Here is an 18,582-nt window from a genome sequence, read left to right on the forward strand (position 1 = left end):
CTCCTCCTTCTCCTCCCTCCTCCTCCCGCCCCACTCACGTGTATGTAGTCCCTCAGCGGCCCCACCAGCCCCTTCTGGGTCAGGATGGTCATGGCCTGCCCGTAGCTGCCCACGCCCGGAAACACCAACTTGCTGGCGGAGGCCAGGTCGGCGGCCGACTCCACCTGCGTTTTGCAGGTGTGTGGAGAGAGAGTGAGTGCGGTGAGTGTGTGTGTGTGGGGGGAGTTGTGGGGGGGGGGCCCGTGTGTGTGTGGGGGGGGGGGGGAGGGGTGTTGGGCGGGGTGCTGGGGCCACTGCGGCGGTTGCTTCCTTGGGCTGGTCTCCTGACGGGGCCGCTAGGCAGCCCCACGGGGGCAGTAGCGAAGGCAGTTGGGCTCGGGGAAATGGGGGTTAGCGCCCGGTCCCCGTCAGCGCCCGCGCCCCCGTGCCGAGTGGGAGCAGGGAGCGGGTGCCGTGGCCTGCGGCCTCCCTGCAGCCCACCCGCCCACCCAACACCCGACTGGCCCCAGGCGCCCCAAGCCCCCTAGCCCCTTTTCCCCCCCTCCCACCCAGCTTCTCTCAGCTCTCCCCCTTCCACGGCTGCTTCCTCGAAGGTCGCTGGGACTGCAGACCAGCCTTCAGCGCCGTCGCGCGGCATGGAGGCCGATTCCCGCGCAGTCGCCGACGGCCCGTTTGTGCGCACTGGCCAGCTCCTATTCGCGACCCAATTGCAATTTGGCAATGTGACTCACATCGCGGATCGTGTAGCCAAGCTTCTTGATGGCATTCCGAACGCTGCGCACGTTGCCGGCGCCATAGTCCAGCAGCGTGACCTCCTTGTTCGAGCTGCTGCTAGCGGAGCAAACAACGCTGGTGCGGCGGGCCGGGGCTGCTGAGCGCGAGGAAGGGGCCCGCGAGGTAGAAGCCTCGCCAGCCGCTTGGCGCGCAGATAGGGACTGCATCTTGTAAAGTCCTAAAAATTGAACTGTTAGCACAGTAGCTTCAGGCTAATCGTCAACTGCACGTGGTGCATGGACTTCTGTGCCCGATCACGCTGGGCCAGCTGGTTTACGCCTTCAAGCTTTCCAATTGCCTTGTAATGGTATACACAATAAAATTGCACAACAGCCTGATGAGGAACACGCCAACTTGTTAAGAGCGTATTTCCCTTCCACTCGCCCACGCCTAGGACTCGAGAGCTTGTGCGACGTTTTAGTGGTAATTACAAGGGTGCTCTTGCACATAGCACTCCACGCTTACCTGGCCACCCCCGCTTGCTTGCTGAAGCGGGATCGGCAAGCCCTTTGCCAGCGCTGTTATCATCGTATCTTTCTTGCCTTCAAGCTTGTTTGAGGGCCGTGAAGTTTGCCTCAGTCGGGTTTGGACGTGGTCGACACGCCGCAGGGGCACAGACAGCGCCCGGTGCTCTGGGTCCTGGTGGGCCCGCCGGCCGGCCCGCACCATCCACCTTCGCCCTCAAGGCGGGTGACAGGGGGACTACAGCTCCGTGCCGCGGCGGCGGCAGCGGCGGCGTCTCCGCGCTGCTGCCACCGCCCTGTGACCCCGGCAGCACCTCCAAACACGCAAACACGCAAGCAGCGCCAGCCCACGCCTAAAGGCGAACACCCCACCGCGCCTCGTGGGCCTCGGGGTCAGCTAATCAGCTAGCGGGGCAGCAAGCGAGCAGGCACACAAACACGGAGCTGGATGAGCTTCGCGGGCGGAGCCGGCGGCAGCGGGCCGCTGAGTGGCGGCTATGCGCCGGTCACCTATCAGGTGCGGTGCAGGGGTCAACTCAGTGGGCTCGGTCCAGGAAGGGGGGAGGGGAGAGCCAGGAGGCCAGGGAGGGGACTAGGGAAGGGAGGGGAGAGGGCAAGGGAAGGGGAGAGCAGAGGAGGGGAAGCCATGGCGCGTGGCCGGCACACAGGGCACGCCGCGCAAGGGCTGGGTGCACCTGTGTGCTGTGGTGTGGGGGCACGGGGTGGGGGGGGCGGCCTCTGCGTCCTGTGCGGCCAAACGGTGCTTGGTGTAGATTGGGACCAGCGGCACGGGCGAGCTGTGGCTGGTGGATGGAGTGTTGAAGGAGGGGTGAAGGAGGGGTGTAGGAAACGAGGAGTACGCTGCGCGGTCTCAGGAACGCATGGTTGGAACGCTCCGGCGTGTGAGCAGCTGGCTCAGGGGGCCTGCAGCGGAGCAGGGAGGGCCCGGCAGCCATGGGCCGTGGACGGCGCCGTGCCGTTGCTGCCACGTCATGGGGTGTATCACATGAAGCTGCCTCGCACCTGGCGCATGAGGCCCATGGTGTCGCTTGTGATACCGCATTGGGTACCTCCTTGTTCCTATCTGCGGTGGCGGCACCGACCTCAGCACCCCTGACATGAGGCTGCCTCGGACCTGGCGCATGAGGCGGCACCGACTTCAGCACCGTGCTGGGTGGTCTTGGAAGGAAGGCTGGGGGCCGCGCCTCGGCCTGTGGCGCCGTGCTCTTGGTCTTGGCTGGCCGCGCCGCGAATGCCCCCGGAACCATGACGCGAGAGTCACTGACACAGTCAACACGGCACGAAACACGTTGCCCCCACACCCGGGGTCTATGGCTCCCTCCTCTCGACTCCGCGACTCCCTACCCACCTCTCGCGGCCCTCCCGCCCTCCCGCCCCGCCCTGCACCCCTCCCCCGCCTCCACCCCCCAGCGCCTGATGCGGCTGGCTGCCCGCGCCTTCTACAGCGGCCCCTGCCCGCCGCCCGGCCGCGACCTGGAGCCCTTCAGCAACAAGTCCAAAATAGCCAAGGTGTGCGTGTGTACGCGTGTGTGCGTGTGCGGCTTTCTAGCTTACTCAGTTCTGCATAGGTTACGGTATGGTGGATGCAACCGTTCGCTCCACACCCCTGCCCCCTTCTCCTCGCCTCCCTCCCTCCCGCGCCACCCTCACCCCCCTACCCCCCTCACCCCCCCACCACCCCACCCACCCTCACCCCCCGACCACCCTAACCCCCCACTTCACCCCCGCACCCCCTTACCCCCCTGCCCCTGCCCCACCTAGATGGACACGCGCGGCCTGGGTGTGGTGCTGCTGGACTACCTGACCACGGTGGAGTGGACCTCCTTCGAGCTGCTCAGCGAGGCGCTCAAGCTGCACCCAGTCATGCTCAGCCGCGCACTCAGGTTCCTGGAGCAGGTGGGGGGGGGCGTGTGTGTGTGTGTGTGTGTGTGTGTGTATGTGTGTGGTGGGGGGGCGGGGGGCTGGGGGGTAGCCGTTCATGTGAAGACCGGAGGGATAATGAAGTAGGAGTAGAAGGGGGGTGTCTGGCATAGGTCCGGATTCTTGGACGGGGGGCGCGGGGGGGGTGTAGATACCAGCCCAAACTAAACCAAAACCAACGAAAACGAGGGGAGTGCAGGCAGAGGCGTTAATTGCAAGCGATAATACTTACGGGGGTGGAGCCGTTCATGTGAATGCGATTAGAGGGGGTGGAAGAGGGGCTGGATGGGTATAGTTGGGTGGGGTGGGTCTGGTCCAGGTATGGCCAGCAGCGCCCAGGCGGTGACGGGCAGGCGGTCACAACCTCCGTGCCATGCAGACCCCAGCTCCACCCCCCACCCACGTGTGCTGACGCTGTGACAGGGCCACATGCTGCGGCGCTATGAGCGGCGGGAGAGCCGGCGCAAGAAGCGCAACCTGGTCGGGGAGGCGCTGGAGGTGAGGGGTGGGGCGGGGCGTGTGTGTGTGTATACCGTAGGGTGTGAAGATGGGGCGTGGGCCGGGAGGTGCACTGTCTGGTCCTGCCGTCACACCATTACACAGCGCTGATACCCCTCTCTCTCGCTTGCTCGCTCGCTCGCTCACTCGCTCCCTCTCCCACGCAAACCCGCCTACCCACCCACGTACCCACCCACCCGCCTGCACCCACACCTGCACCCGCACCTGCGCAGGCTGACGTGGCGGCTCCGGCCCAGGACTCGGACGACTCGGAGGACGAGGAGGGAGCCAAGAAGAAGTGAGGGGAGCGGCGGCGTTGGGGTGGGCGGTTTGGGGGGAGCGGTGGGTGGGTGCGGGTTAGTTCGTCCCAACCCCAATGGGGGCCATGGGGGGTAATGGAGAGGTCGCACACACACACACACACACACACACACACACACACACACACACACACACACACACACACACACACACACACACACACACACACACACACACACACACACACACACACACACACACACACACACACACACACACACACACACACACACACACACACACACACACACACACACACACACACACACACACACACACACACACACACACACACACACACGGCAAGAAACGAGGCACAGCAAGACGAGGCATGCATGACAACCACGCCTGCAAACCCCCCTGCCCGGCCTGCCACGGGCTCTTTGGTCTCCGCCTCCAGTCCCCCAGCCCTCCACCTCCACCTCGCGACCCCCACCCCCACCACCGCTGTCTACTTCGCTACACTTCTCTGTACCAATCCTTGCAACCCCCACCCACCCCCACCACCCGCCCGCAGGGGCTTGCTCACCGAGTACTTCACACTGGACTACGCGCGGGCCTTTGACGCGCTGCAGGTGCGCCATCCGCTGCCTGTGTGGGTGTGTGTGAGTGGTGTGTGTGTGTGTGTGTGTGTGTGTGTGTGTGTGTGTGTGTGTGTGTATGTGTGTGTGTGCGTTTGTGTGGGTGTGTGGGTCTGTGGGTGTGTGGGTGCGGGTGTGGGTGTAGGTGTTCTATGTTGTGAGAGGGGGGATTATTTTCACCATTACCAACATTAGAGACACGCGGGGAGTGCGTGTGTGGGTGCATGCTCACCCCCGCCTGGCCCTTCCCCTCCACAAGCTTCTGCCCAACACCCACATCCTTCTCGCCCTGTCGCCCGCCCCCCCCCCCCAAATGTGCCTGGCTACAACTTCTTCATAGCTAATCATGAATGTAACCCTACACATGCACTTCTCCGCATGCATGTAACTCCCCCGCATGTGTATGTAACTCCCCCCCCCACACACACACGTGCGCACCAGATCCGTATCGCCACCATGCGCGCCTCCCTCAAGGAGCAGCTGGAGTCCTCCAACGCCATACAGGTGCGTGTGCGTGTGTGTATGCGTGTGTGTGTGTGTGTGTGTGTTTGTGCTGTACGGTACGGCGTGTCTCCCGGGTGCAGCTTTGCATGTCGTCTGTGCATCACACACGCACATGCGTGACAACCCCAAGGCAACCCAAGGGGTACCCGTAAATCCATCATTCTCCATTCACAAAACGCGTCAAATGCCGCCCACCCGCCAACAAATCACTGGCACCGCCACTCGTGCTGCACAAGCTCAACCCACCCACCCACCCGTCATGCGCCTCCCCCCCCTCCAGTCCTACCGCTGCCCGGGCGCGCACTGCGGCAAGGCCTACACGAGCCTGGACGCAGCCACCCTGGTGGACCCGGCTGACGGACTGTTCAAGTGAGGAGGCGGGGAAGGCAGGGGAGGGAGGGGAGGGAGGGAGAGGGAGAGGTGTGAAGGCGGAGGACACACGCCATTCCTCCCTCATCCATACATCCCCCCCCCACACACACTAACTAATCATGAATGTAACCCCCCCCACACACACACACATACACATGTCCATGGTCATCGGCATAAACCCCGGCCCACACCCCACATTCACACCCTACACGCACGCGCGCGCTCACACACCCGACATACCCTATACACACGCACGCACCCGGCACGCACAGGTGCGAGATCTGCGGCAGTGAGCTTCAGGAGCAGAGGGCCACCAACGACGCCGCGGCGGGCGGCAGCGGCGCGGCGCAACACGCCACGGCAAAGGAGAGCAAAGAGGTGAGGGAGGGCGTGTGTGTGTGGGGGGGGGGGGGGCGGGAGGCGGGCGTGTGCGTGGGATGGCGGGTTCTTGCCTGCCCAAGTGCCTGTCTATGGAACGTGATGCGACCAGGCAATCAGGCTCCCCCTGCTGCTCGCGCCCTACTACCGTACGGTTCTGTTACCGTATTGACGTCCTCTCACTCGCCCCTCCTTCCACGGCTCCTCCGCCGCCACCTCGACTCCCTCACCTTTTCCTCTGCGCCACTCTGCAAACTTCCTTTCCGCCCCGCCTTCCACCCCTCCTCCCACCCCTGCCCTCCCTCTCCCTCACCTCCTCTGCCCCCCTCCCTCCCCCTCACCCCCTCTGCCCCTCCCTCTCACCCCCTCCCTCTCCCCTCCTTCCCCTCTCCCCCCCTCACTCTGCTGCCCCCAGGCCGCCCGCCGCGTGCTGCAGGCGCTGGAGCGCGAGCTGGCGCCCCTCACCCGCCTCATGGCAGACATACAGGTGAGGGGGGGGGTTAGTGTGGGCGAGCGAGTAAGTGAGCGGGTGCGTTAGTGTGGGCCTGTGTGTGTGTGTATGTGTGTGTGTGTGTGTGTGTTGTGTGGGCGAGCGAGTGGGCAAGCGTAGGCGAATGTGTAGCGGTGGTGAGAGCCTGTGCTATCGCTGGCTAGGTAGCTAGCTGACTAGATTGCCCAGGGGGCCGCACGGTACGGTGTGGCGCCGTACGGCCGCCTGCGGGCGGGCGGCACTGAGGTGTCCTTCCGGCATACGGGCGTACGGGTGATGCAGATGACATGTTATGCACACACACACACACACACACACGCACACACACACACTTCCACCCAGCCACATACACACGCGCATGCCCGCGCACCGCGCCTCCACCCACCCGCACAGGCCCGGGCGGTGCCGCTGCCCGACCCCGGCGAGCTGTTCGAGTGGGCGCAGCGCGTGCGGCAGCGGGAGGCGGAGCTGGAGGCGGCGGCGGCCAAGGCGGGAGGCGGCGGGGGCGGCGGCGGCGGCGGCCGGGGCGGCGGCGGCGGCGGCGCCTCCAACCCGGCGGCGATGCTGGCGGGCAGCGGCGTCACGGTGCTGAACGCCGCCGACAACACCAACACCTGGGAGTCGCAGGACTTCAAGGTGTATGTTTGTGTGTGTGTGTGGATGTGGATGTGTGTGTGTGTGTTAAAAAACGAAACGAAAGCCCGCCCAATGACGCGACGGAGTTACTTACCGATACCCACCATTTTACCGAGCGTCGCGTGACTGTCGTGACCCAGGTAGTCATACTTACCCGCAATAAGCCTGGAACCCCACGGGCGACCATTCGGCCTGACCCCGCGATGCACCTGTATGCGTCCATGCTCCGCACCCTGGGCGCGCTAAACAACGTTTACCCAGCACGCCTAATTCCCGGATTCCCGCCCGCTGGTCGTAGTCGAGCTCACCTATAGGCAAAGGTGGAAGCATGGGCATAGGGCGGAAGCGAGGAAGTGTCACGGGCATGTGAATGGCAACAGCGATAAGAGAGGCGGCGTGCAGCAGACAAGCTAGGTATCACGCGTCCCAAATCCCGCCCTCTAAGTACAATAACACTATTGGAAGAGGGCGAGTTAGCGGTGGCACTGCGACTAAACGGGGTCGAGGCTGCATGGGGGACGTGGCGGGCGGCGGTTGCAGCGTTTCCAGACGCGTGTCAAGCTGGTGTGTGTGCGTGTGACGTGTGTGCGCCGTGGGCTGGCGGGAGCTGGCCTCCCGCTCCCCACTCCACGGCGGCACCGAGGCTAGGCACGCTCGCGGCCGCAGTGGCCGCGTCGGCTGTTCGTGACGAGCCCCCCATCCCCACATGTGTGTGTGTGTGTGTGTGTGTGTGTGTGTGTGTGGCAGCGACCTGCCAGTTGTTTGCGTGTTTGTTGTGGGTGCTGTGGCGTGGGGTGTGTTGTGCATCCCATGAGCGAGTGCGTGCGTGTGCGTGTGTGCGTCACGGTATAGGGCACGTGCGTGTGCGCCGCCCACTTGATTCCAAAGCTTTGGCGCTGGACACACGCCCCCCTCCCCCCCCCTGAAAGGTACCGTGACGACTTCGCCAAACACACACCGCCCACACACACACTGTGCCGCTTCTCCAACCATCCTTGCAACCCCCCACCAGGTGTCATTGGCAGACGGCGCCAGTGGCGGGGGCCTGCTCACGGGGGGACTACTCACGGGAGGGCCGGGCGGCGGCGCGGCGGCGGCGGGCGGCGGGGCCGCCAGCGGCGGCGGCGGTGGCGGGCGCAAGCCGCCGACCATCATGCCATGGTTTATGAAGGGCGGGGCGGGCAAGGACGGGGAGCAGGGGGAGGGGGACGGAGTGAAGACGGAGCCAGGCGCCGGCGGCGGAGACAAGGGCAAACAGCAGGTAGGTGTCTGTGTCATGCTTCGACCTTTCATGGCGAACGGTTTGGAACACGGACACGAACAATACCGGTACTTGTGTGGAGCCTTGCGCGCGCTCTTGTCGCACCCCGTTGCCCCACGTGCCTACGGCGCACGATACACGCCGTGCATCCCGGCGTGGGTTCTCGACTTCCCCTCTTCCAACGACGTCCTTTCTCCCCCCTGCCCGCTTGCCACGACCTGCCCTCCCTCCTCCCGCCTGCAACAGCAACAGGCCGAGTACTTCAAGAAGTTCATGGCGGACATGAGCCGGCTGCAGCAGGAGAAGAAGACACAGCAGCCGGCGGGGGCGGCGGGGGCGGCGTTTGGCGGCGCCGCCGCCGCCATGCCCTGGCTTGCGGGCTCCTCCCCCGGTGCTGGTGCTGGTGCTGCTGCTGCTACAGCCGCTACAGCCGCCACGGCGCCCTTCGCGGGCTTTGGCGGGGTCAAGCTGGAGGCGCAGCCGGCTGCGGGTGCGGCTGTAGCAGCGGGCGGTGTGGTGGTGAAGACGGAGCCGGGGCTGGCGGCGGCGGCACCGGTGCCGGCACTACAGCCGGGGGTGCAGCCGGAGGCGGAGGCGGAGGTGGAGTGGGAGGATGCGCCGGCGCCGGTCAAGTTCGAGGGGCTCACGCCAGGTGCGTGTCAGGGTGTGGTGGGGTGGTGCCGGGGCCTGCATGTGCTTGCATGGGTGTTACACGCGTGGCAAAGGGGCTGCAGCTTTCATGCGTCGGGCTCAGTGTGCGTGTCCGTGTTGACTGAGAGAAAAAGAGAGGCTGCTTTGTCCCAGCACCGGATCTTATTTGTGTCAATCTTGTCTTGCTTGCTTTCATGCCTGCGACACAGACCCGGTGGCCCCGGGCGGCAGTGCGGCCGCGCCCATGGACGTGGACGCGGGAGACGTGGAGTGGGAGGACGTGTGAGCGGCGCATGCAGTGGCAGGTGGCGGGGAGGAGCGGCCGTGTAACGGTCACTGCATGCCTTACGCCTCAGGGCTGGGGCGCTGGGGCTGACACGCAGCGGGCGCGGGGCCACGTCATGAACACACACCGCTCCTTGGTGTCACATGGCGCAGCGTGTGCGGCTGCATGCATCCACCATGGTGCCACACAGCATCGACGTGATTGAGAAAGCGCAACACAAGCGAACATGACGTTGTAGAGCATAGCAGGTGCACGCAGCTGCTTCGATCCACCTCGGCAAGTTGCCCTCATCAGCCTAGGTAGCTACAGCCCCACCAGCGGACGGAGCCGCTCCCCTGGCCCCATCACCCGGGACGCCAATCAACAGCTAGCACCAGCATTCACAACACCCCTTTTGACATTGAGTTGTCGACACCAGGGCGCGGGGCTTTCAATCCTTTCATGCTTGATATGGAGCGTGCGGGGCTAGCTATAGGGGGAGGAGTTGCTGGCCGTTACATTGAGATGCGTAGATGCGAATGCGAATGCAGGCTGCAGCCGTTTGTTGCCGGCACCGGTCGATGATGTCCGCAGCCGCCGGGCAAGTTGAAGATGTGCACCGTACATGTGACAAGCATGCTAGCTGGAAAAGCACATACATGGCCTTGGGGTTGCCGCAGCAGATGTAGAAGGGTTCTTGGCGGCTGCCTTGGTGAGTGGTGACCAGGGGAGGGAGCGCCTTGGGAGGGGTCCGAACACGATTTGGCCGGGTCCCATGCAGCGCAACCCTCTGGATCCAGGCCGAGTTGCACACCCCCCTCCCCTGGTGGTGACCTTGGCGATGGCGCGCTTCAGGACCTAGATCTAAGTCTTGAGGCGCTTGCCAGCGGCAGCCTCCGTGAGCGCCCGCAGCTTGGCCCGCCTGCCACTCGCGCCTGCTCAGCAATAGGGGCGAGCACGGCGAAAGAAGGCTGGTGGACTCAGGTGGACCTGTCCCCCGCTGGCCGCTCTCGCCAGTACCTCCCCTCCCCAATACGCCGATGGAGGGTCATAGGTTCGTGCACTCTCCCAATAAATAGCTGGCATGAAAATGCGTTCTCGAGACTTCCATGTCCGGCCCGCATATTATGAGCTCCGTAGAAGCTGTCGGCGATGTGGCCGGCTAACAAGCAGAGGGCACGCGTTGTGCGAGCAGGCATACTGACTGTATGTACTGAAACGCTATTTATTTTAATGTATGTTTGACGGCTCCTGGGTTTGGCGTTTTTGCGGAGGGCGTTTCGGCGCGCAATTTCAGTTGTTCGGGGGGTTGGTGGCGACTCTTTGAGGTTTTGTGGGGCTGGTCGGATAGCAGTGTGTGCAAACTTATGAGTGAATTAACGCGAGTGTATCGGCCGGGTAACGCGACGGGCAACGCGTGGCGCTACTGCGGGTGGGCGCTGTGCGGGACGCTACTGGCGTCGCGCCCTTAAATACCGCGACGCCTACAGTGTCCAGGTACAGAGCCTTGCTCTTCCACCCACCTTAGTAGACTCAGAACCGCGCCTGAGCAGTACCACACACCTTGGTGCTGTTTCTTTAGAGAACATCAGGTCGCGTTGAAATCGTAGAAGACCGCGCGCTGCCTACCCCGTTGGCACGCGTCGATTGCTTCATAGGTCCTACGCTCTGAGTCTACTGTTAGAACAGCGTCTGCGGTATCGCGGCACTGTGCGACGGCTCGACTCCCAAGCCGATTTAGGTAAGCCGGGCGTTGCGCACAACTGCTATGCTTTTGGTCGCGGGGTAACCGCGCGCCTTGGATGAATACATACGATAGCTCAGATTGCTATGGCATTGGTCGCGAGCAGTCTGAACTGTCCTTGCACCAGGATGGGTGTTACTGACCACGCTCGACCTCGTTGCCTTTCACCTTGTCTATGCTTGCAGAAACAAGCCACTCGACGCTGCTCCATCAGTCTGCCGACCCTTTGCAGACTTCCTGGCACGTCCTTAGCACCTCCGCCCCCAACTACTTTCCATCACCGGTCCCATCCGACCAACCCGAACTCGCAATCACCACCATGATTCGAGGATCTCCTCGCCTCTACGGAGGCGTGCTGCTGGTAATGGTCGCGGCAGCAATGTTGCTCGCGGCCCCGGCCAGCGCTGATTCTGAGTACTTTGGCCTTCGTGGCGGTGGCCGCGTCCTTCACCAGAAGAAGGCCAAGGCCAAGGCCGCCCCCACCCCCTCCCCTGCCGCCACCTCCCCCGCTCCCAAGCTGGTCTTCCCTCCCCTATGCAACTGCGAGCGCAACCCGCGCAAGTCGCCCTTCCGTATGAGCCTGGACGACGCCGCCTCGGCCGGCGGCGTGTACTGCTTCACAATCCAGAACGTTGGCGGCTGCGACCCCACGCAAAAGTGCTGCGACGGCACGCAGGGCGTGTCTAAGGTGGAGCTCGATGTCGGTGAGTGGCGTGCTGCATCTCCCTGGAAGGGTTGGCGTTGGCGGCTGTGGGCCTGGGAAATGGAGGAGCTTTGCGATCTTGCCTGCAAGGATCGATGTTGGGCATGTTTTGGAAGAGGAATGGATGGATGCCAGGGGCTAAGGGGCTGCTTGCGTGCAGGAGAGGGTGGCAACCCCCTCCCTCCCTCCCGTGCACTGACCCCCTCGCCCTCGCCCCATCCCGTTTTCCTTGCCCTGCGCAGTTGCTTCCTGCAAGGACTCTGTTCGCAACGTGACTGTGGACGGCAAGAAGTGGTCGTACGAGTTTAACACCGCGCTCTCAGTGATCCGTATCACCAACCTTGGCAAGACGGCCTCCACTGCCGCCGGCACTGAGGTCTGCCTTGCTCTGGCGCCCAAGTCGCAGTGCCCCGGCCTGGCCCAGCTGTGCAGCGCCGGTGCCGGCCTGTGCAAGTATGCGCTCTTCAACCAGGACCGCGACTGCTGCCCCGTCTCCATCCTCGGCAACGCCCCTCCCCCGCCCCCCTCCCCCTCTCCCCCTTCTCCTCCTTCCCCCTCTCCTCCTCCCCCTCCCAGCCCCCCTCCCCCTCCTCCGCCCACTCCCTCTCCCCCTCCCCCCGAGCTGCCCCCCGCCCAGCCCGACGCCCCGGCTCGCAAGCGCCCTCCTCCCCCGGCTTCCCCTCCCCCTCCCCGCTCGGACTTCCCCTTCTGCCAGTGCCAGCGCAACGCCCGCGGCTCGCGCCTCATGACCACCGCCTCGAACAACATCACCGTTGTGAACGGCCTCACGCGCATTTGCTTCAACGTGGCTCTCAAGGACGTCTGCGAGAACCCCAACTCCAAGTGCTGCGAGTTTGAGCTGTACAAGATGGAGATCGAGGCTGACCCGACCTGCGCCGACGCCCTCGCCTACACCTCTGTGGACGGCGCAACGCGCGCCAAGTTCTTCCAGACGCGTCCCTACCCAGTAATCAAGATCACCAACATTGACAAGCCAGCCAACACGGTGGATGGCACCGAGGTGTGCCTGTTCATGTCGAGCAAGTGCAATACCCTTGAGAAGCTGTGCTCGTTCCACGACGGCACCTGCACCGTCGCGCTCTTCAACAAGCCCGGCTCCAGCGCCACCAGCTGCTGCCCGCTGACGACTGTGTCGTAACGGTCCGCGACTGCTGCTTGAGGTAGTAGCTAGCAGCCTGCATCGGCTGCTGCTACGAAATAATTACTTACGGCTTACATGAGAAAACCTCAACTCAATCCATGCCGTACCAAGCAAGCAGCGATTCGGACCTGACCGTACATAGGATGACTACGGCTGGTATGTAGCAGTTGTGTGAAACGCGGGTCTGTGTGCGCACGTGCATGTGTAGCGGCTCCTGCCGCCTGAATAAGGCCCGGTGGGGCGGTGCGCATGCATGCAGGCTGAGCTTGTTCAATGTTGGTGTGATGTGGTTCACTAGGTAGGCATGCACGAGGTAGGCAGAACTGGCGGGGCAATGCGGTAAAGAGCAGGCGTAGGTAGCAGTTGCTGACGGTTGGACTGGTCGCTGATGACTGGGTTTGCAGTTTGCACCAGGGACAACACTCACTTTCATCCGACCGCTATGCAGAAAGAAGCAAGCAGCATATGGTGTGCGCGCACGTATATTCATCATTAAGATTGCCGAATGCTGCTAGGTCCGCACATAGGCGAGCGAGTCCCATGCCGCATAGCACGGAGGAAGAGGGGCGTGTGAGGCGAGAGCAAGCGGCAACGCGAGGCATAGAGTTTGCAAGGAGACAGCATGGCGTGCCCACGGCACACACGGTACCACCGCACATATATTGGGCCCTGCCCCAAAGCACGTGTAACTGGTGAGTGCCACTCACTGCTCTCGATCGTGCCGCGTGTCCTGTCACCGGGTGTGGGTATGTAGGGCAGCTAACGGGGGCATCTCAGGCCGGGGACTGCAGGGGACTGGCGTGTACAGAGACAAGTTGAATCAGAGCAGCCTGGCTTTGGAAGAGAAGGGGCTTGGTTAACCCTCCCATCATACGATACCGGTACGGTCCTGCAGCAGCAGCGTGACAGCTGCGCTGCACACGCTGCCCCCCGGGTGCGTAGAGCTGGGCAGTAGCCAACCAGAGGGAGGGCGGTTTTTCTTCGTGCTGGAGGTGGTTCCTCATTGCCGGCGGCTGTTCCTCACTACGTCATGCCGCATGCAGGCGTGCAGCACTATCGCACTCCCCGAGGTGGCGGGGCCAGCCCCCCACCCCCCCACCCAGCAGTATTAGAAGTAGTAGTAGGGCTGCAGGCTTGGGATGACGGGGGTAATGGGACAGGGTAAGGAGCAGGTTGGCGTGGTCCCGTAGTGTGCAGCGTATTCCCAGACCCCAACATTCAGTTTGCAACGTCAAGGCAAAGGCGCGGCTGCCGGCTGGTATAACGCCGGAGTTGCTGTACCGAGACATCGCTGACTTGATGGCAGGCTGGTATTTCTGATGCGCATTCCTCAAGCTCCGGGCTCCCGGCCGGGCAGGGGCCAGGCGGTAGCACCAGACGCCGCACCGCAACGCCACACCTTCGATGCAAGGGTGCAGCGCACCTGCAGGCAGGCGGCCAGCGTCCACGGATGAGCGTTGAAGGGCCCCACAGAAAGTACGGTATGCATGCAGCAAAGTAATGTCCGGACACAGTACGGTATGGCAGGCAGGCGCCAAAACAGGGCGCGGCAAGGCAGAAGCGGGAACCCGAGTTGCACGACGAGTGGTGGGCCTCACGCAGGCTTGGGATGACGGGGCAGCACGTGTTGCTGCGGGCCTTGACTTCAGTGCCGCACGGCCACTGGGTGGCGGCCGGCCGGGATCAGCAGCTGCTGATTGCAAGGATCGCTCAGGGGGGGGGGGGGGTACGAACTAAACCTCCAGACCCCATGTCCCAAAACCTCCCGACCCCCCCTCCGGACCGACCGACCGACCCCTCAAAACCCCCTCAAAACCCTTTGGATTTTAGCCAGGTCGGTGTCAATCGACTGCTCTTGGCGAGCTCTACATTTGTAAACCTCCGGTTCAGCTGGAGGCACAACTTGACTGGCAGCCATGCCCCACATGTCCATGTGTCCATGGCCGACCACCAACCCTTCTGTCAGACTACCGGGGCGTGCGCTTAAGCTTACAGTTGCGCTGTACATATGATGTTTGGGATCGTGTGCCGGAAGAGATTGGTCGACTTTCTCCCCGGATCATGTGAAGAATCCCGGGATTCATGTCACGCTCGATGGCCGGCGGCAGCCTTGTCGCCATGACCCACACGAAGCCTTGGCCGTTACACATTAGCATCAGTTCGCATAGTCTCCATGACACCAGTGAGAGACGCTCGAGTGGGGCTCTACGCTACTGCGATGCCGATGTGGACGGACATGCGGCCGCTTTCCAGAGGCCAAACGTTCTACAAATGCTTTAGTATGCGCATGCTAATGTGTGCTAGTGCTTGTGCTAATGGGCGGAGCGTTTAGAGGGGCGTTTAGGGCGCAGAGACGAAATCTGGCAGTCCCACCCACATCCGCGTGACGAAACCTTGGGGACCCCCAGCCCCGACGACCGACCCTGAACTTTGAGGGCCCATAACTTTGCAATTACTACCCTGATTGAAACTCTGAAAGTGGATTTGGAGTCCTCTCGTGAAGCTCTTTCGTTTTAGAATATGGGGCCTTTCCCAGTCGAAACTACCCCCCCCCCCTGGATCGCTGAAGCATCTCGTATGGTACGGTCCCTCACCACCCCATCTCCTTAGACAGCTGCAGCTGAAGCATGCGCGGCTGTGAGGTTGCAGGCAGCGTCATCGGACTGCGATGAGCGCAAGCTGGATAGGCGTATGGCAGTAATAGGCTGTTGGCTTCACGAGCCACATGCAGCTGTTCATAGGGGCGGGGCGGCCTGGCTTGGAGAAATGACCCGTGTATTGTTTACAGGCGACGGGTGGCCTGTTCGGTTTGCCATGCCTCGCCCCTCAACAGTCCTTCAGATGTGGCAATGCGCTCCACACCAGCTCTTAGCCTTCTGCAGTGTTGGATAAAGATTGTGTGTCAACTCCCGTAGGGCGAGGACATGCTCTCACCTAGCGTCTCTCGCACCAACATCCATGCCGGAGGGACAGCCTGCGGATACGCCCCTCGTGCTCGCTCCCGTTCCACGCACACACGCGTTGCAGAAACACCGACACATGTCCACGCGAACCAGCACACCCGCACGCGCTAACATCTTCAACCACTCTCGTGTACGCTGTCGCATTCCTGTATGTTGCGCTAGAGCTCCGGCGGTTCGGGCGCTCGTCACGTATGTGTCATGTGCGCACTTTCATTCGCGCCACATTATCGCTTGATCAAGACGGCATCTTCAGTCCAACCAAATACATCCAGTCCACGCCAGAGACAGCACGAGCCACATTCATACTAAACAAACACACGGACCCCCGTTATGCAAGGCCTGCGCCACGCACGCCCGGCCCAAACTCGCCCAAGCTCCCGCGCTCTGAACTGCTAGGGGCACACACATGGTCGCATGCCGCATACACAGCAAGGCGGCACGCGAGCGCTTCCATGCAAGCCCACGGCCTCTCAGCCGACCTACTGATACACGTGCCGATGCAGCATTACTGGGCCACAGCGTACAGGAGGCTCACGCCGCGCACCCACGCCCCATGCCACTCAGGCAGCCACATGGCGAGCCATCCCCCGATACACAGGCGGTACATCCTCCACGAGCAAGTTGTTGCGTGGCTGCCCCAGTCCCGCTCCCAACCCCGTCCCAACTCACGACGACGGAGTGTAGCGATCGGACGACACAAGGGGCCACACCCATCCCACACTACTGCAAGCGCATACCGTAACAAAAACAAGACGTCCGAAAACATTTCCGGGGACGTGCCACGGCACGGACTGCCTCTCAACTCTTTTTGCATGCCGCTGCGATCAACATTTTAGACGACGCAGATGTGGTGTCCAGCAATAGAAAATGGCATAACGCCCGTCCCTAGAGCACTGTTGGGTGCGGACAGAGCAGATACGCCTTTCCGTTGTAGTTAATGCACCCCACAATACACGCGCCGTTGCATAAGCATACACACACCCAAACCGGACCGAAATCTGTTTGCGATGCTGCAGAGATCATCACTCCTTGTATGAGGCAGCTGGACCCATGGTACTATCCATGCAGATTTCCTATGGCACCTGCTCTGAGGGCCATACAAGCTGGTGTCTGTACACCCAAGAGGTGTGCCGGTCATGATATTGCGCCTATGTTCACAGATACGCGGCACGCCCTGCAGAACCGTCAACCTCAACTGCTACCCGTTTGGGCCGCACCGCCGCCGTCCAATAGCCAAGGCCGAGCCGCCATGCGCTGAACCCCGATTAGCTGGGCGGGTGACGGCTGTGTAGGTAGGCAGCTAGAGACCCACTGCCGCGGCGGCAGCTGCGCAGTGCCAGGCAAACGCCTTCCTGCCTCGCCCAGCTGGCCGAGCAAGGCCAGCCGGCGCATCCGAAGGCGTGCCACATGCGTAGCCTCGCCCCGCCGCCGCTGAAGCAGCAGCTCTCCGCTCGCCCACCTCCGCCCTCCACCACTAGCTATTGATTCGCGCGCCGACGGCTCTTCGAGAAAAGTCATTGCAGCAGTCGCATGCATCACGACAGCGCGCGGGCCCGCGCCCCACCGCCACGCTGCAGGCGCGCTGCGCAGTTAGCAGCTGTGGCCGCTTGTACACGGCGCGCACTCGCCAAGATGCTGATGTACATTGTGGGATGTCTGCTCACTGCAGCAGTGCGCATCATCCCGCTGGAGCCTTTATTTGGGCTGGCTGCTGCCTGGCTCGATGCCACGGCACGCCAGCCCAGACGGCGCCCCAAGCCGCTGCTGCCACTCCAGCCGCGCTGGAGTGGCGCCTAGGTTGTCCGCCGTGCGGCATTACCGCACAGCAAAGTACTGAGCCCGACACGTGAAGGGCAGCAGGTGTGTCCGCTCCTGGGGCGGCGCGGGCGCAGCCGGGCGCGGGCCGACCTCCTCGCTGCTGCTTGCGAACCCGCGTGCGTCCGGCGCCAGCAGCAGCCGGTAGTCGCCGTTGAGCGAGCGCAGGAACGAGTGCTGCGAGTCCAGCTCGCGCAGGGCCTGCAGATTTGAGCTGGAGGCCGACAGCGAGCAGCTGGTCCAGGAAGAGTCGTGCTGCATCGGGTTGGCCGCGCCGCCGTAGCACCCGCTGCGAACGGGCGGTGATACCCCCAGGAATGTGTTGGGCACGTCCGGCGGCTGGCCCTGCGAGACGACGAGAAAAGCAAACCAGGAAAAGTGAAGTAGGTGGAATGCGCTGGAGAACGCCCGCACACAGAACGTTCGCAGGCCAAGGCCTCCATTCATTAAAAGCATTTTGCATATCCAGTACAAGAAATGAGGGGAAGCTAGCCGGCGGCCCTGGAAAAAGGTTCGCTGTTGATCGTCTGGGGTTTGCGCACTCGCCCAACGCATACCTGCAAGATAAGCTCCAGTTCCCCGAGCTGCTCGCCGCCAGTCGCCATCGCTTGCAAGCTGCAGCACCAGGGTGAAATATTGGGGGTGTCAGTCGACCGCCAACGCAAAGTTCCTTCCTTTGAAGCGCACCTCGAAGTGAGCCGCGAGCGCTGGCTGGCCTGCTCCGGCTGGCTCGCTTCTACTTGGCGGCCACTGGCGCTGCCAGCGCTACATGCGCTGCCTTTACGCGGGCGTGGCGCCACCAAACACGAGGCCCTCTGCAAGGATTGGGGCGGAATTGACTCAGGCTTAGGGTTCTGAGGGCACCTCCGGGCACGCCAGGCACATGTGGCTTGTGCTCACCGACTGCGAAATATCATCTCGAGAGGGAGCCATCGTGTCCATAAGGCGCGGCGAGAAATTGCCCGATGCAAGCGGGTGCCGTCAGATTCAAGCCTTCACGTTTTAGTGCCAGTTCAGTGCTAGGAAGAAGGAAGAGGCGCAGGTGGTATTGTTTTGGGA

At 62.9% G+C, this 18,582-nt stretch overlaps 4 protein-coding genes across 4 annotated transcripts in view; 2 read left to right on the plus strand and 2 right to left on the minus strand.

The window, feature by feature from the left end:
• CHLRE_11g481500v5 (uncharacterized protein) overlaps nucleotides 1–977 on the minus strand; it is a 6,616-nt gene extending 5,639 nt beyond the window's left edge. Inside the window, exons 1-2 of the mRNA XM_043067750.1 lie at nucleotides 732–977; nucleotides 39–164 (exon numbers count right to left, since the gene is read on the minus strand). Coding sequence (XP_042919755.1) covers nucleotides 39–164; nucleotides 732–941 — 336 coding nt within the window. The 5' untranslated portion in view covers nucleotides 942–977. The remainder of the gene's footprint in view (nucleotides 1–38; nucleotides 165–731) is intronic.
• A 110-nt stretch (nucleotides 978–1,087) lies between these two features.
• On the plus strand, nucleotides 1,088–10,009 carry CHLRE_11g481550v5 (uncharacterized protein). The gene is made up of 14 exons (XM_043067751.1): nucleotides 1,088–1,755; nucleotides 2,670–2,768; nucleotides 3,021–3,155; nucleotides 3,603–3,677; nucleotides 3,911–3,975; nucleotides 4,516–4,573; nucleotides 5,021–5,083; nucleotides 5,364–5,452; nucleotides 5,728–5,833; nucleotides 6,249–6,320; nucleotides 6,717–6,959; nucleotides 7,972–8,220; nucleotides 8,467–8,872; nucleotides 9,081–10,009. The coding sequence occupies exons 1-14, from the start codon at nucleotides 1,687–1,689 to the stop codon at nucleotides 9,155–9,157; spliced, it is 1,806 nt and encodes a 601-aa protein (XP_042919756.1). The 5' UTR covers nucleotides 1,088–1,686; the 3' UTR covers nucleotides 9,158–10,009.
• A 623-nt stretch (nucleotides 10,010–10,632) lies between these two features.
• Nucleotides 10,633–13,446, plus strand: CHLRE_11g481600v5 (uncharacterized protein). Its single transcript, XM_001697282.2, has 3 exons — nucleotides 10,633–10,877; nucleotides 11,066–11,584; nucleotides 11,826–13,446. Exons 2-3 carry the CDS (start codon nucleotides 11,200–11,202, stop codon nucleotides 12,740–12,742), a joined length of 1,302 nt encoding a protein of 433 aa, XP_001697334.1. The 5' UTR covers nucleotides 10,633–10,877; nucleotides 11,066–11,199; the 3' UTR covers nucleotides 12,743–13,446.
• Nucleotides 13,447–15,515: 2,069 nt separating this feature from the next.
• On the minus strand, nucleotides 15,516–18,557 carry CHLRE_11g481650v5 (uncharacterized protein). Its single transcript, XM_043067752.1, has 4 exons — nucleotides 18,424–18,557; nucleotides 18,211–18,338; nucleotides 18,081–18,138; nucleotides 15,516–17,868 (listed from the first exon to the last, which is right to left on the minus strand). Exons 1-4 carry the CDS (start codon nucleotides 18,454–18,456, stop codon nucleotides 17,524–17,526), a joined length of 564 nt encoding a protein of 187 aa, XP_042919757.1. The 5' UTR covers nucleotides 18,457–18,557; the 3' UTR covers nucleotides 15,516–17,523.
• Nucleotides 18,558–18,582: the final 25 nt, after the last annotated feature.

This window comes from Chlamydomonas reinhardtii, chromosome 11 (genome assembly GCF_000002595.2).
Source record: "Chlamydomonas reinhardtii strain CC-503 cw92 mt+ chromosome 11, whole genome shotgun sequence".
NCBI classification, from domain to species: Eukaryota; Viridiplantae; Chlorophyta; class Chlorophyceae; order Chlamydomonadales; family Chlamydomonadaceae; genus Chlamydomonas; species Chlamydomonas reinhardtii.